The sequence below is a fragment of the Colletotrichum lupini genome, chromosome 2 (genome assembly GCF_023278565.1).
Source record: "Colletotrichum lupini chromosome 2, complete sequence".
Classification (NCBI taxonomy): domain Eukaryota; kingdom Fungi; phylum Ascomycota; class Sordariomycetes; order Glomerellales; family Glomerellaceae; genus Colletotrichum; species Colletotrichum lupini.
In genome coordinates, this window is record NC_064675.1 from 514,776 (window position 1) to 541,242 (window position 26,467).

Here is a 26,467-nt window from a genome sequence, read left to right on the forward strand (position 1 = left end):
GGTTGATCTCCTGTCAGATGTGTAAGCTGACAGACAAGCTGTACAATCTGGGCAAACTTTGCCATGCATAGTAGAGCAACTCGTGTGGCCTGCCAAGCCCTGTGGCTTTGGGGCGAGCCTGATCCCTTCAACAATCAGCACTAGAGCAATCTCGGTCGCATCGCCTCATGATTCGACACTGGGATTGAGATCCTTTTGTTTGCTTGAATCTGCGACTGCACATCCTCGCCGAACAAAGCCATGGCCGATAGTCGACAATTTCGACTGTTGATTCACTCCATGAAGGCACTTCGAGTACCAAAAACTTGAGCGGGCGATTTTCCGACCGAGCATCGTTGGTTGCCCGGAGATGGGTCGACCCGAGAATGCAAGAAGAGCGTGTCATCCCGCCCTCTCCCGCACCGCATAGTAAGCTGCTTACCCCCTCTTCGGCCACAGCCGACCGCTGCATCGTAAAAGTTTTGCATTTCGTCCGTCTGTTGGTGTGGTCTCTGGCCGGTCAGCTCTGCACGGTGAGTGGGCCAGGCATCCAATTCGACCGGGATCCTGCATTCTGCTTCCAACAGTTCGTCTGACTGGCGAAGACTGGACGGGGTTCGATTGCTGAATATTCTCGGTTGGCCTGCCTATTTCAGATAGCTTGGGGGCTGCGTTGTCTGCATGTTGGTGTTGAACATCACAGTACAGGGCATATCGTATGTGCGTGAGACTGCGCCCCCCTCCCTTTGTCCTGGATTCTGCCAGTCAGACACCGGGGAGGCTTGAGATGAGGAGGAAAAGGTTGCACAGAAAATCCATCTGTTATGTTACACGCGGGTAGGGCCTGTCTTCATAGAGCTGAGAAGTCCCCCTCAATCTGCGGGAGCCTTTTCTTTTCCCTTCCCCTGGGGGTTTCGGTTCTGCTTCTTCCGACTTTCTTCTCATTCCACAACACCCGACCAATGCCGTTCGCGACTCGATATTATTGAGCGACTCAAGTTCCGCCCACTAACGTTTTCACAATGTTAGCTTCAATGCTAGGAGTGGTCTTGAGCCTCTCACTTTACTCTCTCGGTGTCTTGTCACAAGAAGCGTCGTGTTACGCACCGGACGGCACCCTCGCGGATAACGAAACGTACGTTCCGTGCAACAAACTCGGTATCAACCAGGCTGGAGTCTTCTCGAGCTGCTGTGCTCTTGATGGTCCTCCAGAACAACGCGATATCTGCTCCTCTTCCGGTCTCTGTATCAATCGTCAGCAACAGCCGCAACGCGGCTTCTGCACCGACAAGACGTGGAAGAGCAAGGCTTGCAACCATGTCTGCACTGATATCCAGGTACGTCCCGAACTACTGGCATTGTTTATTTCCATGAGCAACAAAGAATGACAGTGAACCTTGTGTCTCAGACCGGCGGGAACCCGAGCAACATCAGCTTCATGACCGCATGTAACGACGGCACAGCCAAGTATTGCTGTGGACAATCAAACACCACGTGCTGCGGTACCAGTGAAGCGTTTACAATCGCTACTCAGGAGGCGGTATGCACAGCGAACACGACCAACACCGATGGAACTACAGATGATGGGTCCGCGTTCAAAGGCGCCACTATTGGTCTCGCTGTCGTCGCCGGTGTTTGCCTCTTGGCCGGTCTGGTATCAACCTTTTGGCTCTGGAACCAAAACAAGAAACTAAAGAAGGAATTGGCCGAAAAGGCGGAAGCTCCGAGCCAACCGATGGAACCGCAATACACCGGCGCAACGAGTTCGTATGCTGCAACCTCGCCACCAACAGGGTATAAGCCTCCGTACAGCACATCACCGCCCCCAACCATGTCGCCAGGCTCAGAGTATCATTCAAGCAACATTCATCGATACTCTGAATTGGATGCATCAGCAGCTGTGGCGAGGAGCGAGATGGGATCGCCTTCTCCATATGACCAACAACAACATCAGCAGGGCGGGGACTCGCCGGCTCCTAGTCACCAACACGGACATGGGCACCGGCATGAGAGTTACGGGAGCCCAATGCACTCACCGAATCTGCCTCAATCATAGGCGGGACGATAGTAGGTGGAACGACATTAGGTTGAGGTTGATTTGGCATTGAATGTTGCATCATCTCACGTCTGGGCCAGACGAGATGTGTTTTCTCGGGGACTGTGTTAAATAAAGTAGATACGGATTGAGTCATGTGAATTACTCGAGAGCTTCGTTCTCTCTGACAATCGAACTTTTTTAGTCTCTGATATAACCATTATCTAGCGTTTGTCATTCGAACTCCGACTCATCTTGGTGATTGCGTGCATGCTTTCGCGAGCACCGGAGGTCTTCAAGCAACCGAGGCAAGCTTCCCCCTTGGCTTTCATCAACCCGCAGTCGGAGCAGAGATGACGCCTGTACCACTCATCCAAAATCCCGGGCTCACCAGCCGCAATCGTGCAACAATGGCGACACCGGCGCCGCCAGAAACGATCTGGCTCTTCCCCTATGAACTGTAGAGTCTTGTCAAGGAACTTGGCAGCAGGTTTGACCTTGAAACAGCTGTAACATGGGTACGTGTATGTCTTCCCTAGCATCTCTCTCGACTCCGGGCCGAGACTTTCATCTACACCTTCGAATATTTCTCTGTATACCAGCTCAACCAGAGGCGCTTCTCTCGCGAAGACAAAGGTAAAGCGTCTGTGAATGGCTACCCAGTCAAGCTTGACTTGATGCATCATCGAGCAGCTGGCGATGCGTAGGTGGATGGCGTCGAGATAATCCAATTGGCCGATAATTAGCCGGAGAATCTCCCCAGAAAGAAGTTCCAAAGGCGAGAATTCCTTGTCTTTGTGGCACTGTCTGTTGACGATAATGCCTGATGCGCGATTGCCCCGACACCTATTGAACTCTGTACCAAGAAATCCACAGCCATGACAAGGGAAATACGAGACTCTATCCTTTTTGACAGGCTCTAGGTCGGCATAGTAGTTGTTCTCGATGGCGCAGGTCCAACAGCGGCGCGATTTCCGGAACGTTTGCGTGTGTGCCCGCTGCTGTCTGCTTTTCTTCGCAGCCGTGAGGCTATCCCCGAATTTGGACCTCGGAAAGACTTTCAGGCATTTATAACAAGCCCAAAACTCGTTTCGATGATCTCGGTCAACTCTTTGAATTACTTCCAGTCGTTCGGATGCGGGAATCGCATATTCTATCTTTGGATGAAGTGCCTCGTAGAAATGTCGGTTTGTGGATGTTAGAAGAGTTGCAGTAGGGTAGTCGCAGAAGCGGAGCACTTCGTATTGAAGGTCATAAGAGAGCTGTCCGAAAGGAAAAGTCCGGACTGGCGGGCCTGTCGAGTGAGTTTGTTCTTCCTTGAGTTTTGCCGCGTCGACGTGACACATTGCTGCTTCAGGTTGCGCCGCTTCGACCTTGGGTTCTGGGAGGTGGATATTTGAGGCCATAGCTAGAAATTGTCAGGGAATCTGACATATTATGTGCTCCAATAGATGGTCGAAGTTTCTAAATGTCTGGTAGCGAAAGTGGCCGTGCCGCTTGTGCTAAGATTTGAAGTATGCTACGTACGTAGCAATCAAGCAACAGGGGATGCCGGGCGGAGTGGACGAAAGAATCAAGAATGCTTCAAAGTGACCGAGGAAGGTGAAAGATAATTTTGTGCATGGACTTTTTGACATGGACTTCACTTGATATATTATTCATTTCAGTCCTCTTTTTGAAGATGACGCATTCGGCGGGAGTTCTACACAAACTATCAGACTCTTGGAGTGAGTCATCCGATAAGGACTTCTGTGTCTTTTTCTTGGCCAACGATCTCCGTAACACAGAACATGTCCAACTTGGTCGGTATGGAGTCTTCTCTTTTTCAGTCCCCGCTTACCTTGAATAAAGTACACTAGAGCGAGAGCCTGCCTACTCTGGGCGTGGACTATAGCCTCCCCGATAAGACAAGATCGCACATCACGGAGCAGTAATCTTTGGACGAAGGCATGCAAATTATATGTACCTGATGGCTTCAAAGATATGTACACGAATCCTCTACCGTCTCAATGGGATGCTATCATGAGGGATACCCTTCATATCTCATCCTTCTTCCTTCATAGCTGCATGAAGACCCTCGTCTAGACGCACTGACTGTAGTAGTCATTCTGCTTCTGGCAGGTGAGGCCCGACTGGCAGGTAGTAGAGCCGGTGAACCCGTTGCCGCCGCACTGAGCCCAGCGAGCGGCACCGCCAGTGGCAGCAGCCGCAGGAGCGCTGGAAGCTGCCTCAGCAGTAGCACCACCACCGCACTTGCTCTTCACGACAGTGCTAAGTGTAGTGGCGGGCGCGGGAGTCGCAGCAGGAATGCTAGCCTTGGGGGTGGTGACAGGCGCAGCAGGGGCAGAGCTCTCGGGGACGGAAGGCTCAGCAGCAGGGACGGAGGGCTCGGCGGCAGCAGACTCTGAGGTAGGGGCAGCGGCGGCAGCGGAAGTGGTGACGGCAGCAGCGGCGCTGGTGGCAACTGCGGGAGCAGAGGTGGCAGGAGCAGCACCGCCTTTGCCGGCGGCGGCGAGAAGGCTGGAGATGCTGGTGTAGGCGGGCTTAGGCTTAAGGTCCTTGTCCCAGGGGAGGGCCTCGCCGGTGCCGGGGAAGACTGAGGGAATCCAAGAGTACTTGTCGGTGTAGTCCCAGATGGTGACGCCAACACACTCGGCGATGTCCAAACAGGCGCCGACAACGCTGACATAGTCAGTGGCTTGCTGTTCCTGGGCAGCAGTGTCGGCGGGGATGGCCTTGTGGCGGATGTCAAGCTCGGTATAGGCGACCTCGGTAACACCAGCGTCGACGTAGGACTGGAGGACGGCGCTCAGGGCAGAGCGGGAACCGGCGCTACCGACAATGAGATGGGCCTGGAGGCCGAGACCGTCAATGCGGGCACCAGAGTCCTTGATGTTCTTGATGATGTTGAGGACCTCCTTCTGCTTGTTACCGGCCAGCTCGATGTTGTAGTCGTTATAGTAAAGCTTGGCATCGGCATCGGCAGCAGCGGCGGCCTTGAAGGCGATGGGAATGAAGTCTGTTCCGAGAACCTTGTAAAAGACACTGTCGCGGTAGGTACCGTCCTCGTTGAGGGCTTCGTTAACAACGTCCCACGCATAGCACTGGCCCTTGTAGTGGCCAGCGACGTTGGAGATGTGAGTGTCGATGATAGAGGTCAGCTGCTCCTTGGTCCAGGTGCCGGAAGACACCCAGGTAGGGAGCTGAGAGTGCCAGACGAGGGTGTGGCAGCGGAGAAGCTTGCTGTTGGTCTTGGCGAAGTCGGCGATCTCGTCGCCAGAGGTGTAGCTGAAGACTCCCTGGCTCTTCTCGGTGAACTGCCACTTCTAGCCGTTACCAGGAGTGATCTGGCCGAACATCTTTGCATCCTTCAGGATCTCGACGTAGGCCGTGTCGGTGAGCTCAGAGTTATCCGTGGCCGTGCCAAAGTACTTCTTGCCGGCCGCAACGGCGAGCTCGTGCAGGTTGGCGCTGACACCGGAGGCGAGCAGGCCGGCTGCTGTGATGGTTGAGAAACGCATGTTGGCAAGGATATTGGAAAAGAGAGACTTATAGAGAGAGACTGGTAGAAAGAACGTAAACTGTTACGTCAAGGTAACAAGAAAAGAATGGAAGTGGATGGCAAAAGACGACGAAAGAGAGACCAAAGATAGGCCACTGTGCATCATGGCGGGAATCGAGTCGTTTTTCAATGTTCGTCCTCTTGACCCTTTCCTTACGCCCTTAGTCGCTTCCATCCCGCCCCAATCTACCTAATGCTGGAGGCTTGAACCATAGTAGCCGACGATCCGGGAGGCTCCATCCCCTGCAACGGAGATTCAGCGTATTGGCTGAAAGATGTCGCTTCCTTCAGCCAAAAGATGAAAGGGGTTCAGAACTGTAGGGCCAGGAGAGGATCTCCCGATGTGTTCTGGTGATCCCACCGGTCGCATCAGGGATGATGCTGGCGCGCGGGTGCAAAAGAGCTGAACATGGACCGTCCTGTGGCCTAGTGGTCTTCACCTGAAGGCGACAGAAAGCTTTCCACTCTTGAGCAGGACAGAAACAGGCCAAACGAACCAGCTCATTGTGCCATCCGGACAAAAGCGGTTAAAACGGAGCTTGCCCCGCTCCGCCCCTGAATTTCCGGTGCTTCGGGGGGTCCACTTGCGACCATTTCGGGCCTTACGCCGGCAAGCAATTTGTTTACACGAAACACGCCATCTTTACGCTTTCAAGCATATCACCTTATTCACGACACCGTTCCATAAAATAAGGAGACGTCTTGACAACGGCCAGATTTGCTAAGGTGATTCTTTTGGTGTGAATGAATAGGTCTTGCCGGAGGTGCAAAACGCATGGCATACCTAGTACTTTAACGACGTCAGTGGCTGACTGCGTCTTTCTTGCTATAAGGACTGATAAACTCAACTCAAGATTGGTCCACAAAAAAAGTCAGAGTTAAAGGAATAATTTAAGTCTTGACCAAGACAACCCAGTTATCACTATAGCATTGTAAATAAGGAGGATTTTGAGAACCATCTTGATTATTGCATATTAAAGATAGTCCTATCGCTGGATAAAATATTACTAATTATTCAGAAGCCATCCATCAAGGAGCGTAGTAGGTCTTGTTTAAAGACTTTGCGTTCGTTATTATCCCATAATAATGGTAAGTTCAATTCCTCCTTGTCATATTATCATTCTCCAAGTTCCATACTCGGCTGCGATTGTTGAAAGTTCTGCGAGTCTTGCTCAAGCTGTTGACCGATTAAGATGAGTTATCATCAAAAGACCGGCCAATGGAGTATTGTAGAGAGTCATTGGGCCCTTTAGAACTGGACATCGGGAGTAGCGCCGATGACGAGGACGGGGTTGAGCTTGACCTGGGCGTTGCGGACGCGGTCGACAATAGCCTGGGCGTTGGCAGTCAGGGTAGCAGCAGTAGTGAGAGCAAGGTTGCTGGCGGTTCCGATGGTGGCGAGTGTAGTGGCGGCGGCAGCCTGGGCCTGAACCAAAGCAGGAATGAGGATCGCGTTCTGGGCAACTCCGGCGACAGTTCCAGCGTTGGCGGTGACTTGAGCCTGGAGAGCGGCGATCTGAGCAGTCAGGGCTCTGGCGAGTGCCTGAGCTTGGCGGACGAGCTATGATAGACGTGTTAGTGATGAACAATGTAGAAGTGGATGTTTGATCTTACAGCTTCAGCCTGACCACCAACATCGGGAGTAGCAGGGGCAGTAGGGCTGGGAACAGGAGGGATCGCGGTGGGAGCAGCGGCGACAATGCTGGCGACGTTGGCAGCGATGGCAGCGGCGTTGGAGCTCAGCTGAGCAACAACGGCTTGGACCTGATCAGCGGCCTAGATGTCGGGATTAGTTTCATGTATGTTCTATCAACTTTGAATAGTGATGGCCTTACAGCTGTCGCAGTGCCGGTAGCCTGAAGGGCAAGGCCGTTGGCGAGAGCGGTGGTCTGGGCAATCTGGCCAGTAAGGACCTGAAGAGTGCGGAAGGCCAACTCGTTGGCTCCAAGCTCGGCAGGGTTGAAAGAGATGCCAGGAGTAACAATGGTTCCAGGAGTGATGGTAGCACGAGGAAGAACGGCTCCCTGAACTGAAGCGAAGGAGAAGGCGGCGAGCGCGGCGGTGAAGATCTTGGACTGCATGTTGGCGGTTGGTGTGAGGTTGATGTGTTATGAAGATGGTATTGGTGAGGAGAACTGTTCAGATGGTTGTGTCTGAGTGTTGAGTGTTGAGATGCTTTGTAGGCTGATGAGGAGAGAAGGAGTTATGATAAGAAGGGAGACGTTGACACCTCTTATAGTAAATTGAGATGCTGTCTTCAAGCCCACGATACCCACAATATCAACGTTTTGGAGATTCGATGCTGAGAAGTTCTCAAAATGTCTGAAAACGAGCATCACTCTACCAGAGGCGGTGGGTAAGCGTAGGGTGGCTTGCTGGGCATGGCTCTTTCCGCGAACTAGGAGTTCCATCCGAAGCTCCGGCTAATTCGAGTTGCACAACGCTCCTCATCTTTGTGAGCCAACAAGATGTCATTGCCGAGCATCAACTGCAAGGGATTGTCTCTTTTCCGTCTGCAGAGGAATGACGAGACAACAAAACCCCTCCGTAAGACTCGAGGCGGACGGACGAACTGGTGGAGGCACGCTAAGGGATGGGTCCCGATCTTGATGTCGGAGGCCTGGGCTGATCTAGAAGGGGCCGCGTTCCTCGGCATCCCACTATCCTTCTCCATCTCCTCCAATAGCTTCAGTCAGCAGACAATGTCTTCGAAATAATTACCGCTTGTCTCAATTTGATGTCAGGCGCTGCCAAGGCGTCGAGCTAAACCCCAAGAACGTCGAGTCATCTTGGCTTTCCCGGGCTGAACTACCGCGCGGCATCGAGATGGTGGATTCGGCATACATCTTTGAACTCTTACCATGGTAACGGAGCCTTCCATCATCTTCTTGAGATGCACCGGGCGCCGGGTCCGATGCTTGTGCCTGTCTGAGATGAGGTGATGATCTGCCCCGTCATCTTGTAAATCATTCCTGTGTTAAGATGAGAAGTTTTCACTGTCCGATATTCTGTGTAACGGGGCAAGGCTCGCAGTGATGGTAGTGTTCATCGGTGTGAGATGACGACACGGCAACGCTCCCGCATAGCCAAAGAAAACCTACACAGAATCTCTTTGGAAACGCCTCTGGGCGGCAAGACACTCCCGCCCGGGCGCCAGCTGAAGAGAGTCAAAGGAGTCTGAAAGCCCAGTAAGACACACGAGTTGCACGGAATCTTCCTCACAAGAATGCTGAGCGGGTGAGGCGTCTCCTCTGCTGTCATTCCCGGAGGGCCCCATTTCCAGTTTCCTCCCCAAGAAGACCTCAATCCCCTTGCAGGGAGCTGGGAACGGACAGTTTGTTGACTCCTCTTTCAACTTGTCACCGCATGTGGCGGGAGTGGATGTGGTTGGGTCTGAGATGTCTCAGGGTCTACTGGAGTTTCCCGTGGACGATGGTCGTTGTCTAAGACCATTTAGTATCCACGAATCAGTGCTGTTCAAAACAGCCTCTAACCCCACATTCAACGGGAGCAACCCTTTCATGAAGCTCGAGCCCACATAGACGTTATGGGAGCTGGCTATTAGGCAATAGTGACAAGAGCTAGATCTAGCCTAGCCGTGGCTTGGCGGACAGGCTAGGCTCACGGGAAATATGTCAGCGGATAGTTCCCAGCGGGCCGCATTCATCGACAGCGGGGTGGTCAAGCCGGCTTCGATCATCGGACTGAGCTTGTTCCGTAGCGGGACGACGAGTCTTGAGCAATTACCTAAGGGAGATTCCGTCAATGGCACTGTCCGAGACAACGTTTGCGGCCGTACATTGCGGAGAGAAAAGTCCATGTCATGGGCTTGCTAGGGAACTGAACGAGATGACTCAACCACCCTAGAGATTGCATTCCGATCGTAGTGCCAAAATGCGGCCCGATCTGTGGACGTTTCTCGACTTGGTGTTCATCTTCAGTCGGCAAGTCCAAGCTGTAGAATAACGTTTTCAATGCAAAGCCCGTAGTGTTTTGTCTAGACTCAGGTCGATTTACTGAGGATAATTCAAATTAAGAGACCTCATTGCAGAAGCACTCTCACTAGAGACGTTAGCTATGTGACATGGCGCCGGAAGTTCTCATCTCTCACCATCTTGATGTGGGACCTGTGGTTTTTTGGACGCCTCGTTGCTATTTTCATTGCTCATGATGTGCTTCAAGCCACCAAGAAACTGCCTGGGACTAAGCTTCACGGCCTTAACAACGCAGTCTTGGCGCGCGTGCAGCGCATCTCTCCGGCTTCTCTACCGCTAATGCGCAATAGCGTAGCCATGTGTTCGAGCTCCAAGTATGTGTGCACAAAACCGACTACTCTGCTTATGCAATGATTCATGTTCCAGTGCTCATACTGTGATGTCATTCCCAAGAAATCCGACTGCCTTCCCCTCTGTCCGATTCTTTTGCCTCGAGAAGTAAGATCACACTGCTTGTTCAACCTGTGAGACAGTCTCAAGAGGATGAAAGTGCAAAACGAAGATCAATAGTTCTCAAAGACGGAGCACCTTCCATCTCCGTGGTGCTGGATGTTGTCTCCCGCCGGTCTGTGAGACACTTCCCCGGTTCCCTTTGCATGCTTCCGGCCTAAGTGTCATGGCGAACCACAGGATGATTGGTCATTTTGATTTCATAGGCACACAAATGACGTTGGATCATCCTTTCCCTAGATGCGTTGAGCATGCTTCATGGCGTATCATATTGAGAAAGGTTGATCTTTCAGCAAGCCACAGGATCTATTCCTTGCATCCACAACATGGAGCCCAGACAATGTGTTCAACGGATGAGAGGGGTGCTGTAAGGGGTAAACATTGCTTCCGGCGTGTGATAGAGTCGCGTGAAGTCATCCGACCAGCCGGGCCGAGGGGATCGACTGATCAGCTCGGCAGTCTGGTTAGACGCATACCTTCTTTGAAGTGCCGAGCATGGCCCAGTCCCGGACTCCAAGCCTATGTACACAACAAGTCGCCGAGCATGTGGAACTTCTTCCAACCTTTCCATTCCATCGATGGTGTCTGGGCGGTACATAGCTCTCGGCAGCACATACACCATGGCTTTGAGAACCACGGAGCTGTGTGTCGCCAAGACTCTTTCAGTGGCGACATGCCTTCTTTGGCCGCTCGCAGTGAGGTAACGAGAATGAAAGGTCCAGACTGTCTCATACCAAAGACAATGGTTCAGGTTACACAAACTCTAGTTGAGGTTATACAGACCGCTCGTCCTTCGGCTTCACATCACCCGAAGCGGAGTCAGTCCAGCCAGCCTTAGACGCAAGGGAGGATTAGTTGGTTGCTGTTGAATGTCTTGGTCAAGTAGAGACTCTTGTCACGGAGAGAATAACCACACTGTATCCCTCTATACAATATTGTATTAGAAAAGCATTTGAAGACATTGGCCTATCAGGGAAATGCCGTAGAAGCTCAGCGGCTAAGCAGATTTTGTCGGTCGTGGTCCTGCCGAGGTCTGATGGTAAGGTAGTAATGATATGCAATAGAGAAGGCACAGCTTATGGGTACTAGAGTTTATGGAGCCGTTTGAACACCGATTTGATGGATTGGTATAATGTTAACTTCGTCATACGTATTCTCCATACGATGATGCGACGTTATAGTGTTTAACTTTTTTCTTCTAAGAGTCCCCTGATCATAACAACCATTCGAAAGAAATCCAGATCCCAACTTGAGATATTATGTACCTGCCTCCTTTCCCACTTCTGACAGTTCGGCCGATCTATTGCGTCATCGCATGCGGTATGTAAGTCGACCCACCCCCTTTTGGCCACCCCCCCCCCTTTTAGCCACCCCCCCTTTTAGCCACCCTATTAAAATATAGTATTAAAACATCGTTACTAACTATACTTAATTAATTAACTATTTTTTATTATTATAGTAATATAGTTATTATTCTCCCTAAGTAATTTAACCCCTATAAGTTAACTAGGACTAATTAAATAGTTACTAAAGTCTTCTTAAACTCTCTATATATCTTAAATATTTACGAACTTAATATTTAAGTTTATTAATATACTTTTCTTTTTCTATAACCTTAATTAATTAATTTTAGCTTTTAAAACTTAAATATAGTACTAAGATATTACTAAATAGTAAGCTTATTTACTAAATACTTTTTTTATTTTTTTAAATAGTAGTTATTAAGTATTATAATTAAGATTAAGCTTTATAAATAACCTTAAACTAATTATAGAGCTCGCTAGTTTTTTTAAGTATTAATTAGTTAATAATAAACGCTATTAATACTTAATTAATAGCTTTTTTAATATTACTAATTATTTACTTAGTATTTATAGTCTTTTTAGTTAGTATAACTAGGTTAAGTAGGATTATTAAATTAATAAGTAGTCTAGTTATATTAGGGGGATATAGTATAGTTACTTTTTATTTACTTCGTATATTTAATAATATTAGACTAGTTAAACAAGCCTTTTAATAATAATTTAAGAAGTACTACTTTTTAATAATAATAGAATTATTTATTATATCCTCCTTACTAAGCTCCTTTTTATACTTAGACTTAATAAGTCTAAAAATAACTATATTTAATAACTAAAGGATATAGGAAGTATATAGTAATAAGAATAGTAAATAGACGTGATTTTTATACTATTTCTATATAAATTCTATTATTATATAACTTTTATAACTATTTAAAACTAATAATTAAGGTTTATTAAGTATATTAAGCTCCCTAAGGGGGGGGGTTTTAGATTATAATAAGAATACTATTTTAACTACTTAAGGGTAGTTTTATTAGTTATTTAACTATTATTTTATAATAAATTCGGGATGCGGCCGGCGACAGGATGCCGATAACTTAGTAACTAGTATACGGATCGTATTATAAAAGAACTTTTTAAAAAGTAAAGCTCTTATAAAGGACTCTATAAGCTTTAGTTTTATAATATACTTATATTTATATTATAACCTCGCTAGTTAAGTACTTATAGCCTAATTTTTTATAATTTTAAAGCTTTTATTTTTACGGAGTAATTAGTATAAGTAATAATAAATTACGGAAACGAATAGAATATTAATAAAACGACGCCTAGTTATTAATAAAGAGCCGTTAGTACTAACGAGCTATAGTTATTTAGAGTCGATTACTCGACCCTATTCCGTCCGGGAGAACGAGCTTATTATAAGGTAAGTCCTATTTAAATACTAATATTTATAAAAGAGCTAAATAAAGAAGATAATTAGGGTAAATTACCCTTATGTAGTGGTTTTTTTTTTTTAGCTTTATAAGTACAAAAGATCGACCTTAACGGGATTACGCTTTTAAAAGAAATTATATAATATAATATACTTTTTAATTATATAATACGCGCAATATATCCTAAGTACGCGCTTAACGTAATATAATAATTTTAATACGAAAACCGCTATTTAATTTGGGATAAGTAAGCTACCTTCTTTAGTAGCGGCGCTAGTTAGAAAGGTTAATAATAGAGGTCGGCCGTAATAATTAGCCGCAATAGTCGGCCGCTATAGTTAGCTATAATAGTTAAAAGCGGCCCTTAACCGTAGAGGTTCTAAACTTTAATAGCGACGTAGAGGTTTTTAGAAAAAGGGCTAAATAGGCTAATATCTACTACTCTTTAGAGCTCGTAAAGATTCTTTTTATCCTTATCGTTTCTAACATCGCCCAAAGCTGCTCTCTATTTAAACCAAACAAATTTACTAAACAAATCCACTAAACAAATCCACTAAACAAATCTACTAAACAAACTTATTAATATATAAACCACCACTCTACTCCTAGTATATAGTTAGTAATTAGTGGGCTAAAGATGCCCGTTAATAAGTCTGCCCCTCTCGGGCTGGGCGCCCTCGGCTAGCTCGACGCTATAGCTATCGTGGTTAACATAAGTACGCTTAAGAAGTAGTAAAGTACCTTCTAGTAGTGCGGAATTTAGCTAAGCGATATTATAAGCGCTATAAATAGCCGGGCTAGTATAGATATTAAGATCTAGTATATTAACGCTAACCTAGCTATAATAATTACGATAAACGGGCCGGAGGTATATAGGGTTAGGGTAATAAGCCGGCGCCTTAAATAGCTCCTACGGGACCCCCTAGGTAATAATAATACTTATATAAAAGAATAGATTATGCTAGACCTAGTTGCCCACGCGGGCTAGCACTAGGAGGTCCTATGCGCGTTAGAGTGGGTAAAGCTCGCCCTATAGGCGGGCGGCGGAAGGTTAGGAGTTTTGATTAGTAGTTAGGTATAGAGCGCAATATACCTAGTTTTCCCTAATACGTAATACACGGTACGGCCCCGGCGGATTGCTCTATCGGGGGGGTAAATTACCCTTATAGGCTAGTTACCTTATTAATACCCTAAAGACCTTATTTATTATAAACGGGGCGTTTATTAATAACCGATTACTAAATATACGAGGTTAAGGCGTATATAAAGGCGTGGGTAGTACTAGGATAGCTAGTTTAGTAAACCCTATAGGCCTAATAATAACCTATTTTTATAAAATAATAGAAATAATAATTAAAAATTAAAACTAAGAACGGTATTAATACGAGGAGCTTGTTTAATAGCTTACCGAGCGGTTAGTAACGTATTTAAATTAATAAAAATATAAAAAGCCTCTTTTTTATAATTATAAACCGATCGAAAAAAAGTCTACGAGTACCTAAATAGTAAACTAGATTATTATTATAGAAATAAGTAATAAGCTTTGTATAAAAAGTACTATAAAATAGTATATTAAATAAGCCCTATTTAAGATATCCCTATTGCTATAAATATAATAGTATAATTATAAAAAGAGCCTTTAGGATCCCCTCTTTTAAAATAACTTCTTAACGTTTATTTGCTAATAGTACGTAAGCCCCGAGACTTAAAAACGAAAATACTATAAAAAGCTAAGGACGAAGAGGCTAAAAGAGGGCTAGACCCCTACTTAGTTCCTTACTAAGTAGTTAGTAATCTATTATAACCTAAGTATAAAAAATATAAAGAATTTAAAAGTAAAAGTATACTAGTTCTTTTTTAAACTACTATCTTAATTATAAGACGATTTAATTCGTTATAAAGTCTTAATTAAAAGAGTACGTAATATAGCTTACGAGGCTAATAAACTATAGTTATTAAATTAATAAAAGGGTAGTAACTAGTTATAAAAAGATAATAAAAAGAGGCTATATTTATTATTAAAATAACTATATTAAATATCCCCCTTTTATAAAAAAAAGAGTAAGGAGAGCTCTAAGGGGCTAGGCTCTAGGGACTCGCTAAGAGTAATATTATAAAAGCTATATAATAAAAGTACTCGTACTAAGCTATTATAAAAGCGTTATAATAATAATATTAAGTACTTTATATATAATAAAATAGGCTATATATTTAATAAGTACTAAAAAAATAAGTTAGGAAATAGGGGTAACGATAAGCCGACGTACCCCTAATTAAAGCTAACGTTAATAACTATTTAACGGGTTATTACCGAGCTAAGAGTTATAGAGGTTAACTCGTTAGAAAACGAGTAAATATAAGTAATATACTTAATACGCTTATACTAAATATTAAAAAGGTACTAATAAGAATAACTATAAAGGTAAGGGTAATAGTTCTATAAAATATTATTAAAAAGCTAGTAGAAGTTAATATAAATATATACTCCGAGATAGATATTATTAATACTAGGCTCGTAACCTACTTAGGGTTAACCCTAGCTACTACTATAGCTCTCTCGTTAAGGGACTTTTAAAATAAAGCCGTAGGCTAAGGGAAAGCTTACTAATTAACGCTCTTCCTTATTAATTACTATAAATAGCTAAGGAAAATTTAGTAACTATTTACTATAGTTAATAAAAATAAAAAAATAGTAAACCTCTTATTATCGTAATTATTAATAAGCTAAAAAAGCATTTATATTAACATAATAACAAATACATAGTTATATAAGCCTATCTCGGTTACTAAACTAGAAGTAATAGCTCGTAATATTATTAAAAATTATAAGAGGGCGTATATATTATATATTACTATTATAAAAAGTATCGTAGGGGTAACGGAAACTAAACTATAAGGGGGTCTATTACTAAAACTTTAATTAAAAATAAAGACGTTTAATAAGTAATTAGTAAAAGGACCGTAGTTATATAACGGGGTAAAACACTTTATTAACTTAGTTCTAAATACTAAACCACTATATAATCTTATTTATTTATTAAATAAAAAACAACTTAATAAGCTTCGTACGTATATTATTAAGAACTTAGCGAATAGTTGTATTATATTTTTAGTTAATAAGGCTAGGGCACCGATCTTTTTTATATTAAAAAAGGACGGCACGCTACGCCTCTATATAAACTACTGCGAGCTAAATAAAATAACTATAAAAATTAATATTTACTACTACTTATTAGCGAGCTCTTAAATAGGCTTCGTAAAGTAAAATAAATCTTAAAAATAAATATTAGGGATACCTACTACTATATCTAAATTAAAAAAAAACTAATAAAAAATAGCGTTTTAGAACTAATATAGTCACTTTAAATATACTATTATACTTTTTGGACTAACGAACGTACCCGTAACGTTTTAAGCGTATATTTATTAAGTACTCGCTAACTTACTAAATACTTATTATATAGTATATATAAACGATCTAATAATCTACCTAATAATAAAAGAGTAGTATATAAAAAATATTAAAAAGGTCCTTTAATATTTACGTTTATATAAGCTTTTTACTAAACTATTAAAGTACTCGTTTTATTAAAAAAGGGTCGAGTTCCTAAGTTATATTATTATACTAAAAAGAATCGAGATTAACTCGTTACGAGTATAAACGATCGCTAACTAAAAAGCGCCAGAGTTTATTAAGAATATCTAAGTATTCCTAAAGTTCTATAACTTCTATTAGAAGTTTATTACTAAATACTTAGGTATCGTTATACTAATAATAGTATTACTAAAAACAAAAAAGGGGTAAACAAAGGACTTCTAATAAACTAAAAGAATAAACGAGGTATTTAATTAACTAAAAATCGCTTTTACTTTAGTAATTATACTTATATACTAAAACCTATAATATATTATATAAATAAAAACCGATGCTTTAGTTAAAGCTATTATAATAATCTTATTATAATAAACTAATAAAAAATAATAACCCGTTACTTATTAATTATAAAAGCTTACGGATATAAAGTAGTAATAGGCTACGGGCTAATAAGAACTATTTATTATAATAAAAGGGCTAGAATATTAGGCTTATTATTTTTAGGGCCTTTTATAAAAGTTTATAGTTCTAACGGACTACTAGGTACTTAAAAAAATAATTAGCGCACTAGCACGGGACCTTTAAGAAAGGCTCGTAAAATAAGTATATAAACTATTAGTATTTAACTTTAACTTAAAATATTAGCTAGGAAAAACGAACCTAGCGGACGGTCTATTTAAAAAGCTAGACTATATAAAAAGAAAAGTACTTTATAAAAACGTCCTCCCTACGCTAGCTTAAAAACTACGTCTTATTAATAAACTACTGCCCGACGTTTAGTAAAAAATAATTAGCTTAAAAGGATAAAATAATATTACTAAGGTATATATTTAAGTAATTAAGGCCTCCCTTTATAATCCTAGCTAAATATTAACTAGCTCTAGAGATAGGGAATCCTTTCTCCTATATTAATAATATATTATAAAGCGCATTAATAAAATAATAATAATTATTATTATAATAACTCGAGGTAAAAAAGTAAAAGAGTTATTAATAAACGCTCGTTAATAGTTTAATAAAAATAAAAAGGAGTTAGATAGAGCTAGGGTTATTATATTAAAATAGTATATCCTACGCCTTATTATAAAAAAGCTTATAAAAAGTAAAACGGCATTTACTTCCCGTCTCTTATTAAAAATTAAAGAGCTCGTTAAAGGATTATAAATTAAAAACGAGTTTTATATATTATAATTAGTAAGAGTTCGCGCTACGGCTAGCGAGCTAAGAGTATATTTACTTAATAAATAGGGTATACTATTTTTTTAAAAAAAGACTCGTTATTTTTTAAATAAAGTCTTTTTAAATAGAGATCTTTTGCTAATATTATAATAACTATAGGGTAAGTTATATAAGAGCTATAAAAACTCTCGAGCTAATTTAAAAGAAGTTCTATTAAAAGAATATTTAACGAGATATTTAAAAATACGTTAAGAACTATAAGTATTATTTAAGAGTTATAACCCTAAGATATAAGCCGTACGGGTAGTTATAATTATTACTATTACCCTTATATCTATTTTAAAAAATATTTATAAACTTTATTATAGGGCTATTGCCGAGCGCTCGTAATAATAATATAAAATATAATAATATCTTAGTTATTATTTATTATATAATAAAGTTTATAAAGTTCTTACCTATTATTAAAATACTTAACGTAGTATAAATAGTAAATATTCTATACTAAGAGGTTAAATATAAGTTCGGTATGCTTAAAAGTATTATTATAGATAAAAATAAGCTCTTTATAAATATATTTTAAAAAGAGTTTATTAAAAAACGGGTAATACGTTACTAACTATTTACTACGTATTATTTATAAATAAATAGCTAAATAGAGCGAACTTATTAAATATTAAAAAAGTATTTAAAGATTTATGCCAAGGGCTCGCTAAATAGGTAAGTAGCGTAGTTAAAAGAGGCCGAGTTTATATATAATAATAGCTAATACTTTACTATAAAAGTATGCTTATATATAATACTATATAGTTACTACCCTAAGTACGTTAAATATATACTTAATTATAAGGCTATAGTCTAAGGAGTTTAGGAAAGGGTTTAAAAAATTAAAGAGATTAGGGCCTAGGCTACGCAAATATAAGTATAAGCTTTTAAGAACTAAGTAGCTTATTATAATAAAAAATATACCCTAAAGGAGTTTAATTATAAAGAGGTTATCGGCCTATTAATAAAGAATATATAATTTAAAAATAATAAACTAGCGCTAAGATATATTAAAATAATAATAGCTAAAAAAGTAAAGAAATAGGCTTACTAAGTATATTTACTAAAGTAGTATTAGAGAATATATAATATTTTCCTAGTTTCTTAGCTTAAGCTATAGGGAAATTACTAAATAGTTAGTAACTAAATAGTAAATCTCTTAGAGTTAAAAAACGAGTAAAACGTTTAAAAAGTTAAAAGAATCGTTATAATATAAAGCGAGGGAAGAAACTTATAATATCTCGTTAAATAAACTAAATAGCTTACTAAATATAATACGTAAAAGCTTATTAAGCATTTTAAAGGGGTAGTAAAAATAATTAATAAATTCGAACGCTATAAAAAAAGGGTATATATAAAATAAAATAATAAACATTAAGTTCGTAATAAAAAGTTATTAAAAATAAGTTAATTAATAATATACTATAAAACCCTTTTTATTTAGCCTAGTATAACTTTTTAAAAAAAATATAATATTATAACCCTTAGTAATACGTTACTAAAAGATCGCTAAGATTTAACTACGTAGGGGGAGTAACTTACGTAATATTAATAGTAATAGTAATAGCTTTAGTATATACTTCTAAAGCTTAATAATTAGTAATAGTAGTCCGCTTAGTAAGCGAGAAGCGGGAAGGCTTTGTACGTATACTTAGTTAATTATTCGGAGTAAAGTTATTAACCTTATTAATACTACGATAGGTAAGAGAGAAGCGGTTAAAGTTATATAGAGTATTATATATATTAATAATAGTAATTTATAAAGCGTTCGTTACTTAATCGCTATTAAAAGCTATAATAAGAAGTATAATAAGAGCTATAATAAGAGGTATAATAAGAGGTATAATAAGAGGCATAACGGGAGCTATAATAAGAGGCATAATAAGAGCTATAATAAGAGGCATAATAGGAGCTATAATAAGAGGTAAAGTAAGAGGTAAAATAGGGGCCGTAATATTATTATTATTAATAATAAGTCGGGGACGGGGGACGTTATTTAAAGTAACGCTCTTATAATCCTAGTCGAGCTAAGGGACCTTAGTAATATTAATATTCGTAAAGAACTTATTAATATTAAACTACTTATTATAACCCGTAGTTTTAACTTTAATATAAGTAATAGCCTTATTAAGCTATTATAGAGCTTTTACTTAGAGCGGAAAGAGCGTAATACTAGCCTTATTAAAATTTAAAATAATATAACTAAGGGCTAGGGTACCTTTATTTATATTAAAAAGAGCGTTACGGGTAGGGGTTAGTAAGTTATTAATATTAAAATAGCGGCGCTTATTATAACGCTAAAAAAAAGAATTTTTTAAATTATTACTAAGCTTTTTAAATTTAGTATCCTCGCGCTAGGACTTATTAAATTTAAATTTAAAATCGTCCCGCTCGTTATTATTATTAAGAATATAGTTAGTAATAAGAGTACGCTTTTTAATGAGAATCCGAGTTTTAAAACTATGGGAAATAGGGGCAGTGCTATATATAATAATAATATAAATAAGTACCTTATTTACTAAGAACTTAGTAACGTATTTATAAAAAATAGGGAAAGTAAAAAACTCCTAAATATATATAATAATAACGCCCTTAGGAGTCTTTTTATAATATTAAGCTAGAGCGTCGAGGTTACTTTATAAAGCGGTCGCACGGCTATTATTATAAAAATAAGCTAGCTAGAGGTAACTAAAATAAAAAACAATCTTAGTCTTATTATTAATATTAAAAATACTAGCCTAAAAAAAGAAATCTAAATTAATAAGAAGAAAATTCGCTAAACGATTGCCGATAACTTATTATAATCAAAATTAATAAGTTTAAATACTCGTAGTTAATAATAAGCTTTTAGAGAGTAGCCTATTTAAAATAAACCTTTTTTACCTTACTATTTACTAACGGGTTAGTAATATAAGTAGCGACCTTTTCTTATGCGCTAATAATATAATTAAAAATATAAAGAACGCGGCCGCGTTTATAAAAATTAAAGCTACCCTACTCCTTAGTATCGTAGAACTTTATAAAGGTATTTTAAATAAAGTAAGCGGCGCTATATAGCTCTTTAAAAACCTAAAAAACATCGTTAACTAATATTTCGGTAATAAATTAATAAGGACTTAATAACTTATAATAAAATACTTCTTCTTATTAATCTAATAAATAATATACTTAGTAACGTAAACGTTAGTAATATAAATAAGCTTATTAATATTATAATATAGGCTAGCTAAGTAGCGTATATAAAGAGTACCGCTACGGAAACTATAAAAGCCCTTTTTAAAATTATACTCTATATTAAATATATCCTAAATACGTAAAATAGCAAATATTTTAGCAAATACTTAGCAATAATATAATAAGAAAGTCGTAATTAAGAAATAATACGGAATTAAAATATTATATAAAAAAAAGTATAGTTATATAAAAAAAATTCGCAAAACGGTTACTAAAAAAAAAAAAAAAAAAAAAAAAAAAAAAAAAAAAAAAAAAAAAAAAAAAAAAAAAAAAAAAAAAAAAAAAAAAAAAAAAAAAAAAAAAAAAAAAAAAAAAAAAAAAAAAAAAAAAAGTAAATACGTAACTAATAATAAAAAAAAATCTTTTACTATACTTAATAGCCTAGTAATAATAATAACTACGAGGTTAAGTAGGCTCTTATATATTATAATAATTAAAATACTTTACTACGAATATATACTACTAACTTAATAACTAGTTAGCGCGCTATTACTAAATAATAATAACAAAATATCCGTTAAATAAAAAAATAAAAGCAATACCTTATTCTTAAATAAAAAAGGATATTATTAACGCCTTACGGAATTTATTATAAATAATAACATTAATAGCTTTATTATTAGTATTAAAAAAAGATATTACGTAATAACTTTAGAGACTAAAGTTATATAAGGGGGGAGTAATTATAATAAATTCGGGATGCGGCTAGTAATAGGACGCTAATAACTTAGTAATTAGTATACGGATCGTATTATAAAAGAACTTTTTAAAAAGTAAAGCCCTTATAAAAGACTCTATAAGCTTTAGTCTTATAATATACCCATACTTATATTATAGCCTCGCTAGTTAAGTACTCATAGCCTAATCTCTTATATATTTATTATTATAAACTCCTAATTAGTATAAAAGTTAAGTTTAAGTAGAAATTATTATTATTATACCGACTTTCCTTTATATATAACTAGTAGTTTAATAGCTCGATTATTAATAAAAATATATTTAATTATAAATACCTAAGTATGCGAACTAGGCTCTTTTTTTAATATTATTATAATCTTTACTTTATTTAAAACTAAGCTATTAAATCCCTTACTCTCTAAGATATTAGTCTTATTTATATTATACTTATTAACTTATTTAATATCGCTAATTTTTAGTATATTAAGTAATCTAAACTATAATTTAATTATATTAATAATAGCCCTATTTAGACGTTTCGAATTAATAATACAACTTTTTTAAACCTTAATTAATAAGTTTTTTTTTTAAAAAAGCGTCTATTTATTTCTTTTTAAAAAGATTTATATCTCCCTAAGATTTTAAAACTTATTTAGCGAATTTTTTAAGCTATTTATAAGTTAATATAATACTTAGATTATATTAAATACGAACTTATTAAACTAGCTAGTCTTTTTATTATAAAAAAAGCCTTTAAAAGTTTATAAATACTATTATCCTTATTTAATAACCTCTTTTATAATTATAAAGAGTTAATTTTAGAACTCCGAACTTAATTAAAGCCCGATTAACTAAGAGACCTCTTTTAATAGCCTTAAGAGCCTAAATAACTTTATTTTTAATATATAAGACTATTATACATTAATAAATAAGTATATAAAAAAGAATTATATTTAGACAATTTTTATAATTATTATAGTAGTTTAAAAATCGTAAGTAGGGTTTTAATACGGTAGCTAGGATAGAGAAATAGGGTAGCTAAAAGGGGGGGGTGGCTAAAAGGGGGTAGGTCGACTTATAAAAAAGCTAGGTAATATATTTCGAGCTAAAGAATCGGCCCTTGTTTGAGATTATGATAAAGTCTCTAGGAATGCTTTTGCGCTAGGTTTATAATATACTTTTTAGTAGTTTAAAAAATACGTTAATATTGGAAAGAGGGAGTAGTAGATTCAACAGGTCGTATTTGACTAGAATTATGGGTTTATCAACTCTATGTGGGGTCACGTTTTGGGCGTGGCCCACCACAACACCAAAACTTCACGATGTCGAGATATCATCACAAATTCAGCAAAAAACATACAACACCAGGTATTCGCTGGTCGTCACCGACCCAACTACTAATCCGGCCCTCATTGGCTTGTCTACGGGAGAGCGGACGGGATCCCGAATTTTCCAATGGGTATGGTCGTATGTGGTGGTTGAAGGAGGTGGGATAGATTAACACGACATCCTCGTGATGACCACGTGAGAACAACAACTTGTAACGAGCTAGGATCTCTTCGTTCACTTGATCTATCTAGAAAAAGCAACATTCTATGCTATATTTCTATGTATTCGGTCGCATGTTTACAAGTCGTCAACCAAGGGGCTGAGTCCTTGGGCGGAGCCAATCTTGCTCTCGAAGAAAAGCTTTAGTCTCTCAACACGCTCCCGATCCGCCATGAAACGCTCAAAGTCAATAGGGTTCGTAGAGTTGACGTCCATCAGTTCCGGGAAGCCAGCGGGGGCAGGAATGTCCTTGCGGACGCTCCACATGCCGGTGTTGTTGGGGCTCTGATACTCCTCGCTGAGCAAGAAGTTGTGGAGAAGCTTTGCTCCCTCCTTGTGGGGGGCGTCCTTGAGAATCGCGGCGCGCTGGCCCCAAGTGACGAAGAAACCATTCTTAGGAATGGAAACATTGAAAGGAGCAGTGGGTGCTAGTCCGAGAGCGCCGGTGAAGGTGACGGCGTATGAGTTGTTGGCCTGACCCATGACGGTGGTCGGGGTAGCAGTGCCGCGGACCCAACGAGGGTTTTGGGCGAGGAGATTCTCGAACCAGCTGTATCCGTTCTGCTGCATACTGCTTCCAATTAGTATTCACACATAAAGAAGTATTTATCAGAGGTTGTTGCTTACGCCAGGTCGAACGCATAAAGAACGGCATCATCGTCATTCGGGTAGGTAAAGACCAACTTGTCCTTGTACTCAGGCTTCAAGAAATCCGAGTACTCGACGGGGCCTTCGGAAACCTTTTCGGTGTTCCAGATGTTGGTCCAACCAAACACAACAACCGCATACCACGAAGCCCATACATCACGGAAGCCAGGGTGGATCTTGTCAAAGTCCAACGGTTTGTACCGCAGCAAAGCACCTTCCTGGTCCCATCTGGGATAGTCTTGAAGGGTCTGAAGAATGACGCTGTCAACGTAAACGTTGCCTTGCGACAGCTGGCGGTCGATGTCGCCGTCGATATATTTGGAGATGTCGACGGTGAGGTTAAGGGTCATTCCGGGGAAGCGCTTCTCGAAAGCTTCCTTCAGAGCGTCCTGTTGAGTCTTCTCATCACCCCCGTGCCAAAGAGTAACGACACCACCTTCAGCGACAGCAGCCTTGTGAATGTCGTCAATCGTGCGGGTTTCGACTTCGGGGGCGCCGTGAAAGTTGAGGAGGGTATCGTAGGCTGCAACAGATGTGGCCAGAGCAGCCGAAAGAACGAATGTGGGCAGAACCATTTTGAGTTGGGACTTCAGTTGGCTTTGTGTAAAAAAGAGTGACGGTGATTTTGAGATGGTGTTTAGGTGTGTTTTCCATCCGGCAAACACTACTTACTTATATTTTCAGTCCATGAGACTGTACGTATTGGCATCAGGGGCTCAAGGTGCACTGCGTTCCGAAAGCCGAGCAGGCCTCACGTTCCGAACTCCACAATAGACGACTCGTGTAGACTGATGTTGGCTGTTTTCATCCAAGTTTGGTAAGTTGAATGTACATGACGCGATCCAGATCGTTGGTATCCCGGTCAGATTGCCTACCCCTTCCCAACGTCACTGCACCCCGGGCCAAGCTAATCCCCAGCGTTCGGATGAAGGTAACCACTCAGCCCTCTTTAGCGTGGATTCATAATATGTGCTTTCTCGGTTACGCTTATTATAACCATTGTTCAGACGTGGGGTCCTTATAGCTTTAGGTCACATCGCCCCCTAATATATAGCCATACTCTCCTAGTGTGCCGTTGTAACGGTGTACTATATTATCGGTATGAGCGAAGTAAGAAAGATATCGGCTATACCGTAGCGGTAAGCCCTCTCTTTTTAGTATATAATTAATTCTTCTATATACCTAGACTATATAGTTCCGACTCGTAATAACGGGAACTAAGTAATACTAGTATATAAACTAGAGTTAAGGCTAAAGCTATTACCCTCATCGGTAATAAAGTTAAATATCTATATCGGATTAGAAGTCTAATTCGACCGCGGTATATAACTAACTGCGCAGGGGCTAATTAGGGGCCCTATTTACGATTATTATAGCTAGCCTAACTTATAGTTAAAACCTCTTTTTTATACTTACTACGTAGATATTTATATAGTTTAATTAATCTTTTTATTAACTACGGTTCGAACTAACTACTTTATAATAAGGATATTAATACTAATTAATAATTAAATTTTATTATTATAAATTAGTAAGGTATCTTATTATATAAAAGAGACGACCTCTTAATACTATATAGAATAAGAGATTCGTATTAATTAACTTTATAAAAGTAAATAAAAAAGGGGGCGATTTTTAAATACCATACGGAATTAAATAATTATAGCCCTTTATTATTTACGAGAGGTTAACGTTTACTATATTAAATTACGTTAATTAATAGAACTACTTAAGTAACTAGCTTTTTATTATCGCCCCGAGTAGCTTTTTTACTAAATAACTCTTTTATAACCGGCCCGTAATTAAAATTAACTAATTAAATTAGTAAAAAAAATACTTATATAACGACTACTTACTTAATTAATTAGCGCGACGAACGAGCTTAATAATATAATATAAAAAAGTACTACGCAATTAAAAAAGGGGATTTTTAAACGTAAATATTCTTACTTAATAATAAAAATAACCTTATAAAAGTTATTAAACTAAGAGATTTATAGTATATAAAAAAGTTTATTATTACGAGGACTTTATAAGTACGACTTTAAGCTTACGATTTAAATAACCTCTTCGTAGCTCTTTTAACTACCCCCCGGGTATTACTTAAGAATATAGTATAAGGGACGGTTTAATAAAAGAGGAGGGGATTTAAAAGTCCTAATAGTATTAAGTTAAGAGTATTACGGATCTTAGAGATTAACTTAAAAAGAAAGTAGCTACTTTAAAATAGTCCTACGACCTCCCGCTAGAGTTATTATTAGCCTAAGAAAAGGTTAAAAAAACGAGGATTTAAAGGGAAAAGAAAAGAATCTTTTAAAAAGTTACTAAAGGGCTTTTTTTTATACTAGCTCCTAGCGCGAGATTATTAATTTTAAAAAATTAACTAAGTAATAAAAGGGATCGCTAATAAGCGATAATTACTTAATTATAATTAAGTTACGAAAAAGACTACTTAAAAAATATAAAATAGGGTACCGAGAGGCTATAAAAAATAAAATTTCTAAGGTATTTAACCCTACCGTATATAAGTAATAAGTAAGTATTTTTAATAAGTTCTTAAAATATACGATTTTATAAAAAAGAGGGCTTAATTTCGTTAACCGTACTTAACGGCCTATATAGTTCTTAATAGCTTATATAGCTCTTTTATAAGCCGCCCGATATCTATTTTTAACTATTTTTATAAAATACCGCCCTAAAAGAGGTAAGTTAAAAAAGGAAGCTATTTAGAAATTATAGAGAGTACGAGGCTTAAGAAGTTAAAAATATATAAGATAGT

The 26,467-nt window shown here is 39.0% G+C and overlaps 5 protein-coding genes across 5 annotated transcripts; 1 reads left to right on the plus strand and 4 right to left on the minus strand.

Moving 5' to 3' along the window:
- Nucleotides 1-1,001: 1,001 nt before the first annotated feature.
- Nucleotides 1,002-2,035, plus strand: CLUP02_02533 (uncharacterized protein; the record flags this gene model as incomplete). Its single annotated transcript, XM_049281565.1, has 2 exons — nt 1,002-1,316; nt 1,388-2,035. The coding sequence occupies 2 exons, from the start codon at nt 1,002-1,004 to the stop codon at nt 2,033-2,035; spliced, it is 963 nt and encodes a 320-aa protein (XP_049138708.1).
- A 203-nt stretch (nt 2,036-2,238) lies between these two features.
- Nucleotides 2,239-3,651, minus strand: CLUP02_02534 (uncharacterized protein; the record flags this gene model as incomplete). Its single annotated transcript, XM_049281566.1, has 3 exons — nt 2,239-3,422; nt 3,447-3,478; nt 3,542-3,651. 3 exons carry the CDS (start codon nt 3,649-3,651, stop codon nt 2,239-2,241), a joined length of 1,326 nt encoding a protein of 441 aa, XP_049138709.1.
- A 444-nt stretch (nt 3,652-4,095) lies between these two features.
- Nucleotides 4,096-5,535, minus strand: CLUP02_02535 (glycosyl hydrolase family 10; the record flags this gene model as incomplete). The annotated part of the gene is made up of 2 exons (XM_049281567.1): nt 4,096-5,309; nt 5,352-5,535. 2 exons carry the CDS (start codon nt 5,533-5,535, stop codon nt 4,096-4,098), a joined length of 1,398 nt encoding a protein of 465 aa, XP_049138710.1.
- A 1,290-nt stretch (nt 5,536-6,825) lies between these two features.
- CLUP02_02536 (uncharacterized protein) lies at nt 6,826-7,657 on the minus strand (the record flags this gene model as incomplete). The annotated part of the gene is made up of 3 exons (XM_049281568.1): nt 6,826-7,137; nt 7,191-7,352; nt 7,412-7,657. The coding sequence occupies 3 exons, from the start codon at nt 7,655-7,657 to the stop codon at nt 6,826-6,828; spliced, it is 720 nt and encodes a 239-aa protein (XP_049138711.1).
- Nucleotides 7,658-23,118: 15,461 nt separating this feature from the next.
- Nucleotides 23,119-24,263, minus strand: CLUP02_02537 (ABC transporter; the record flags this gene model as incomplete). The annotated part of the gene is made up of 2 exons (XM_049281569.1): nt 23,119-23,611; nt 23,668-24,263. The coding sequence occupies 2 exons, from the start codon at nt 24,261-24,263 to the stop codon at nt 23,119-23,121; spliced, it is 1,089 nt and encodes a 362-aa protein (XP_049138712.1).
- Nucleotides 24,264-26,467: the final 2,204 nt, after the last annotated feature.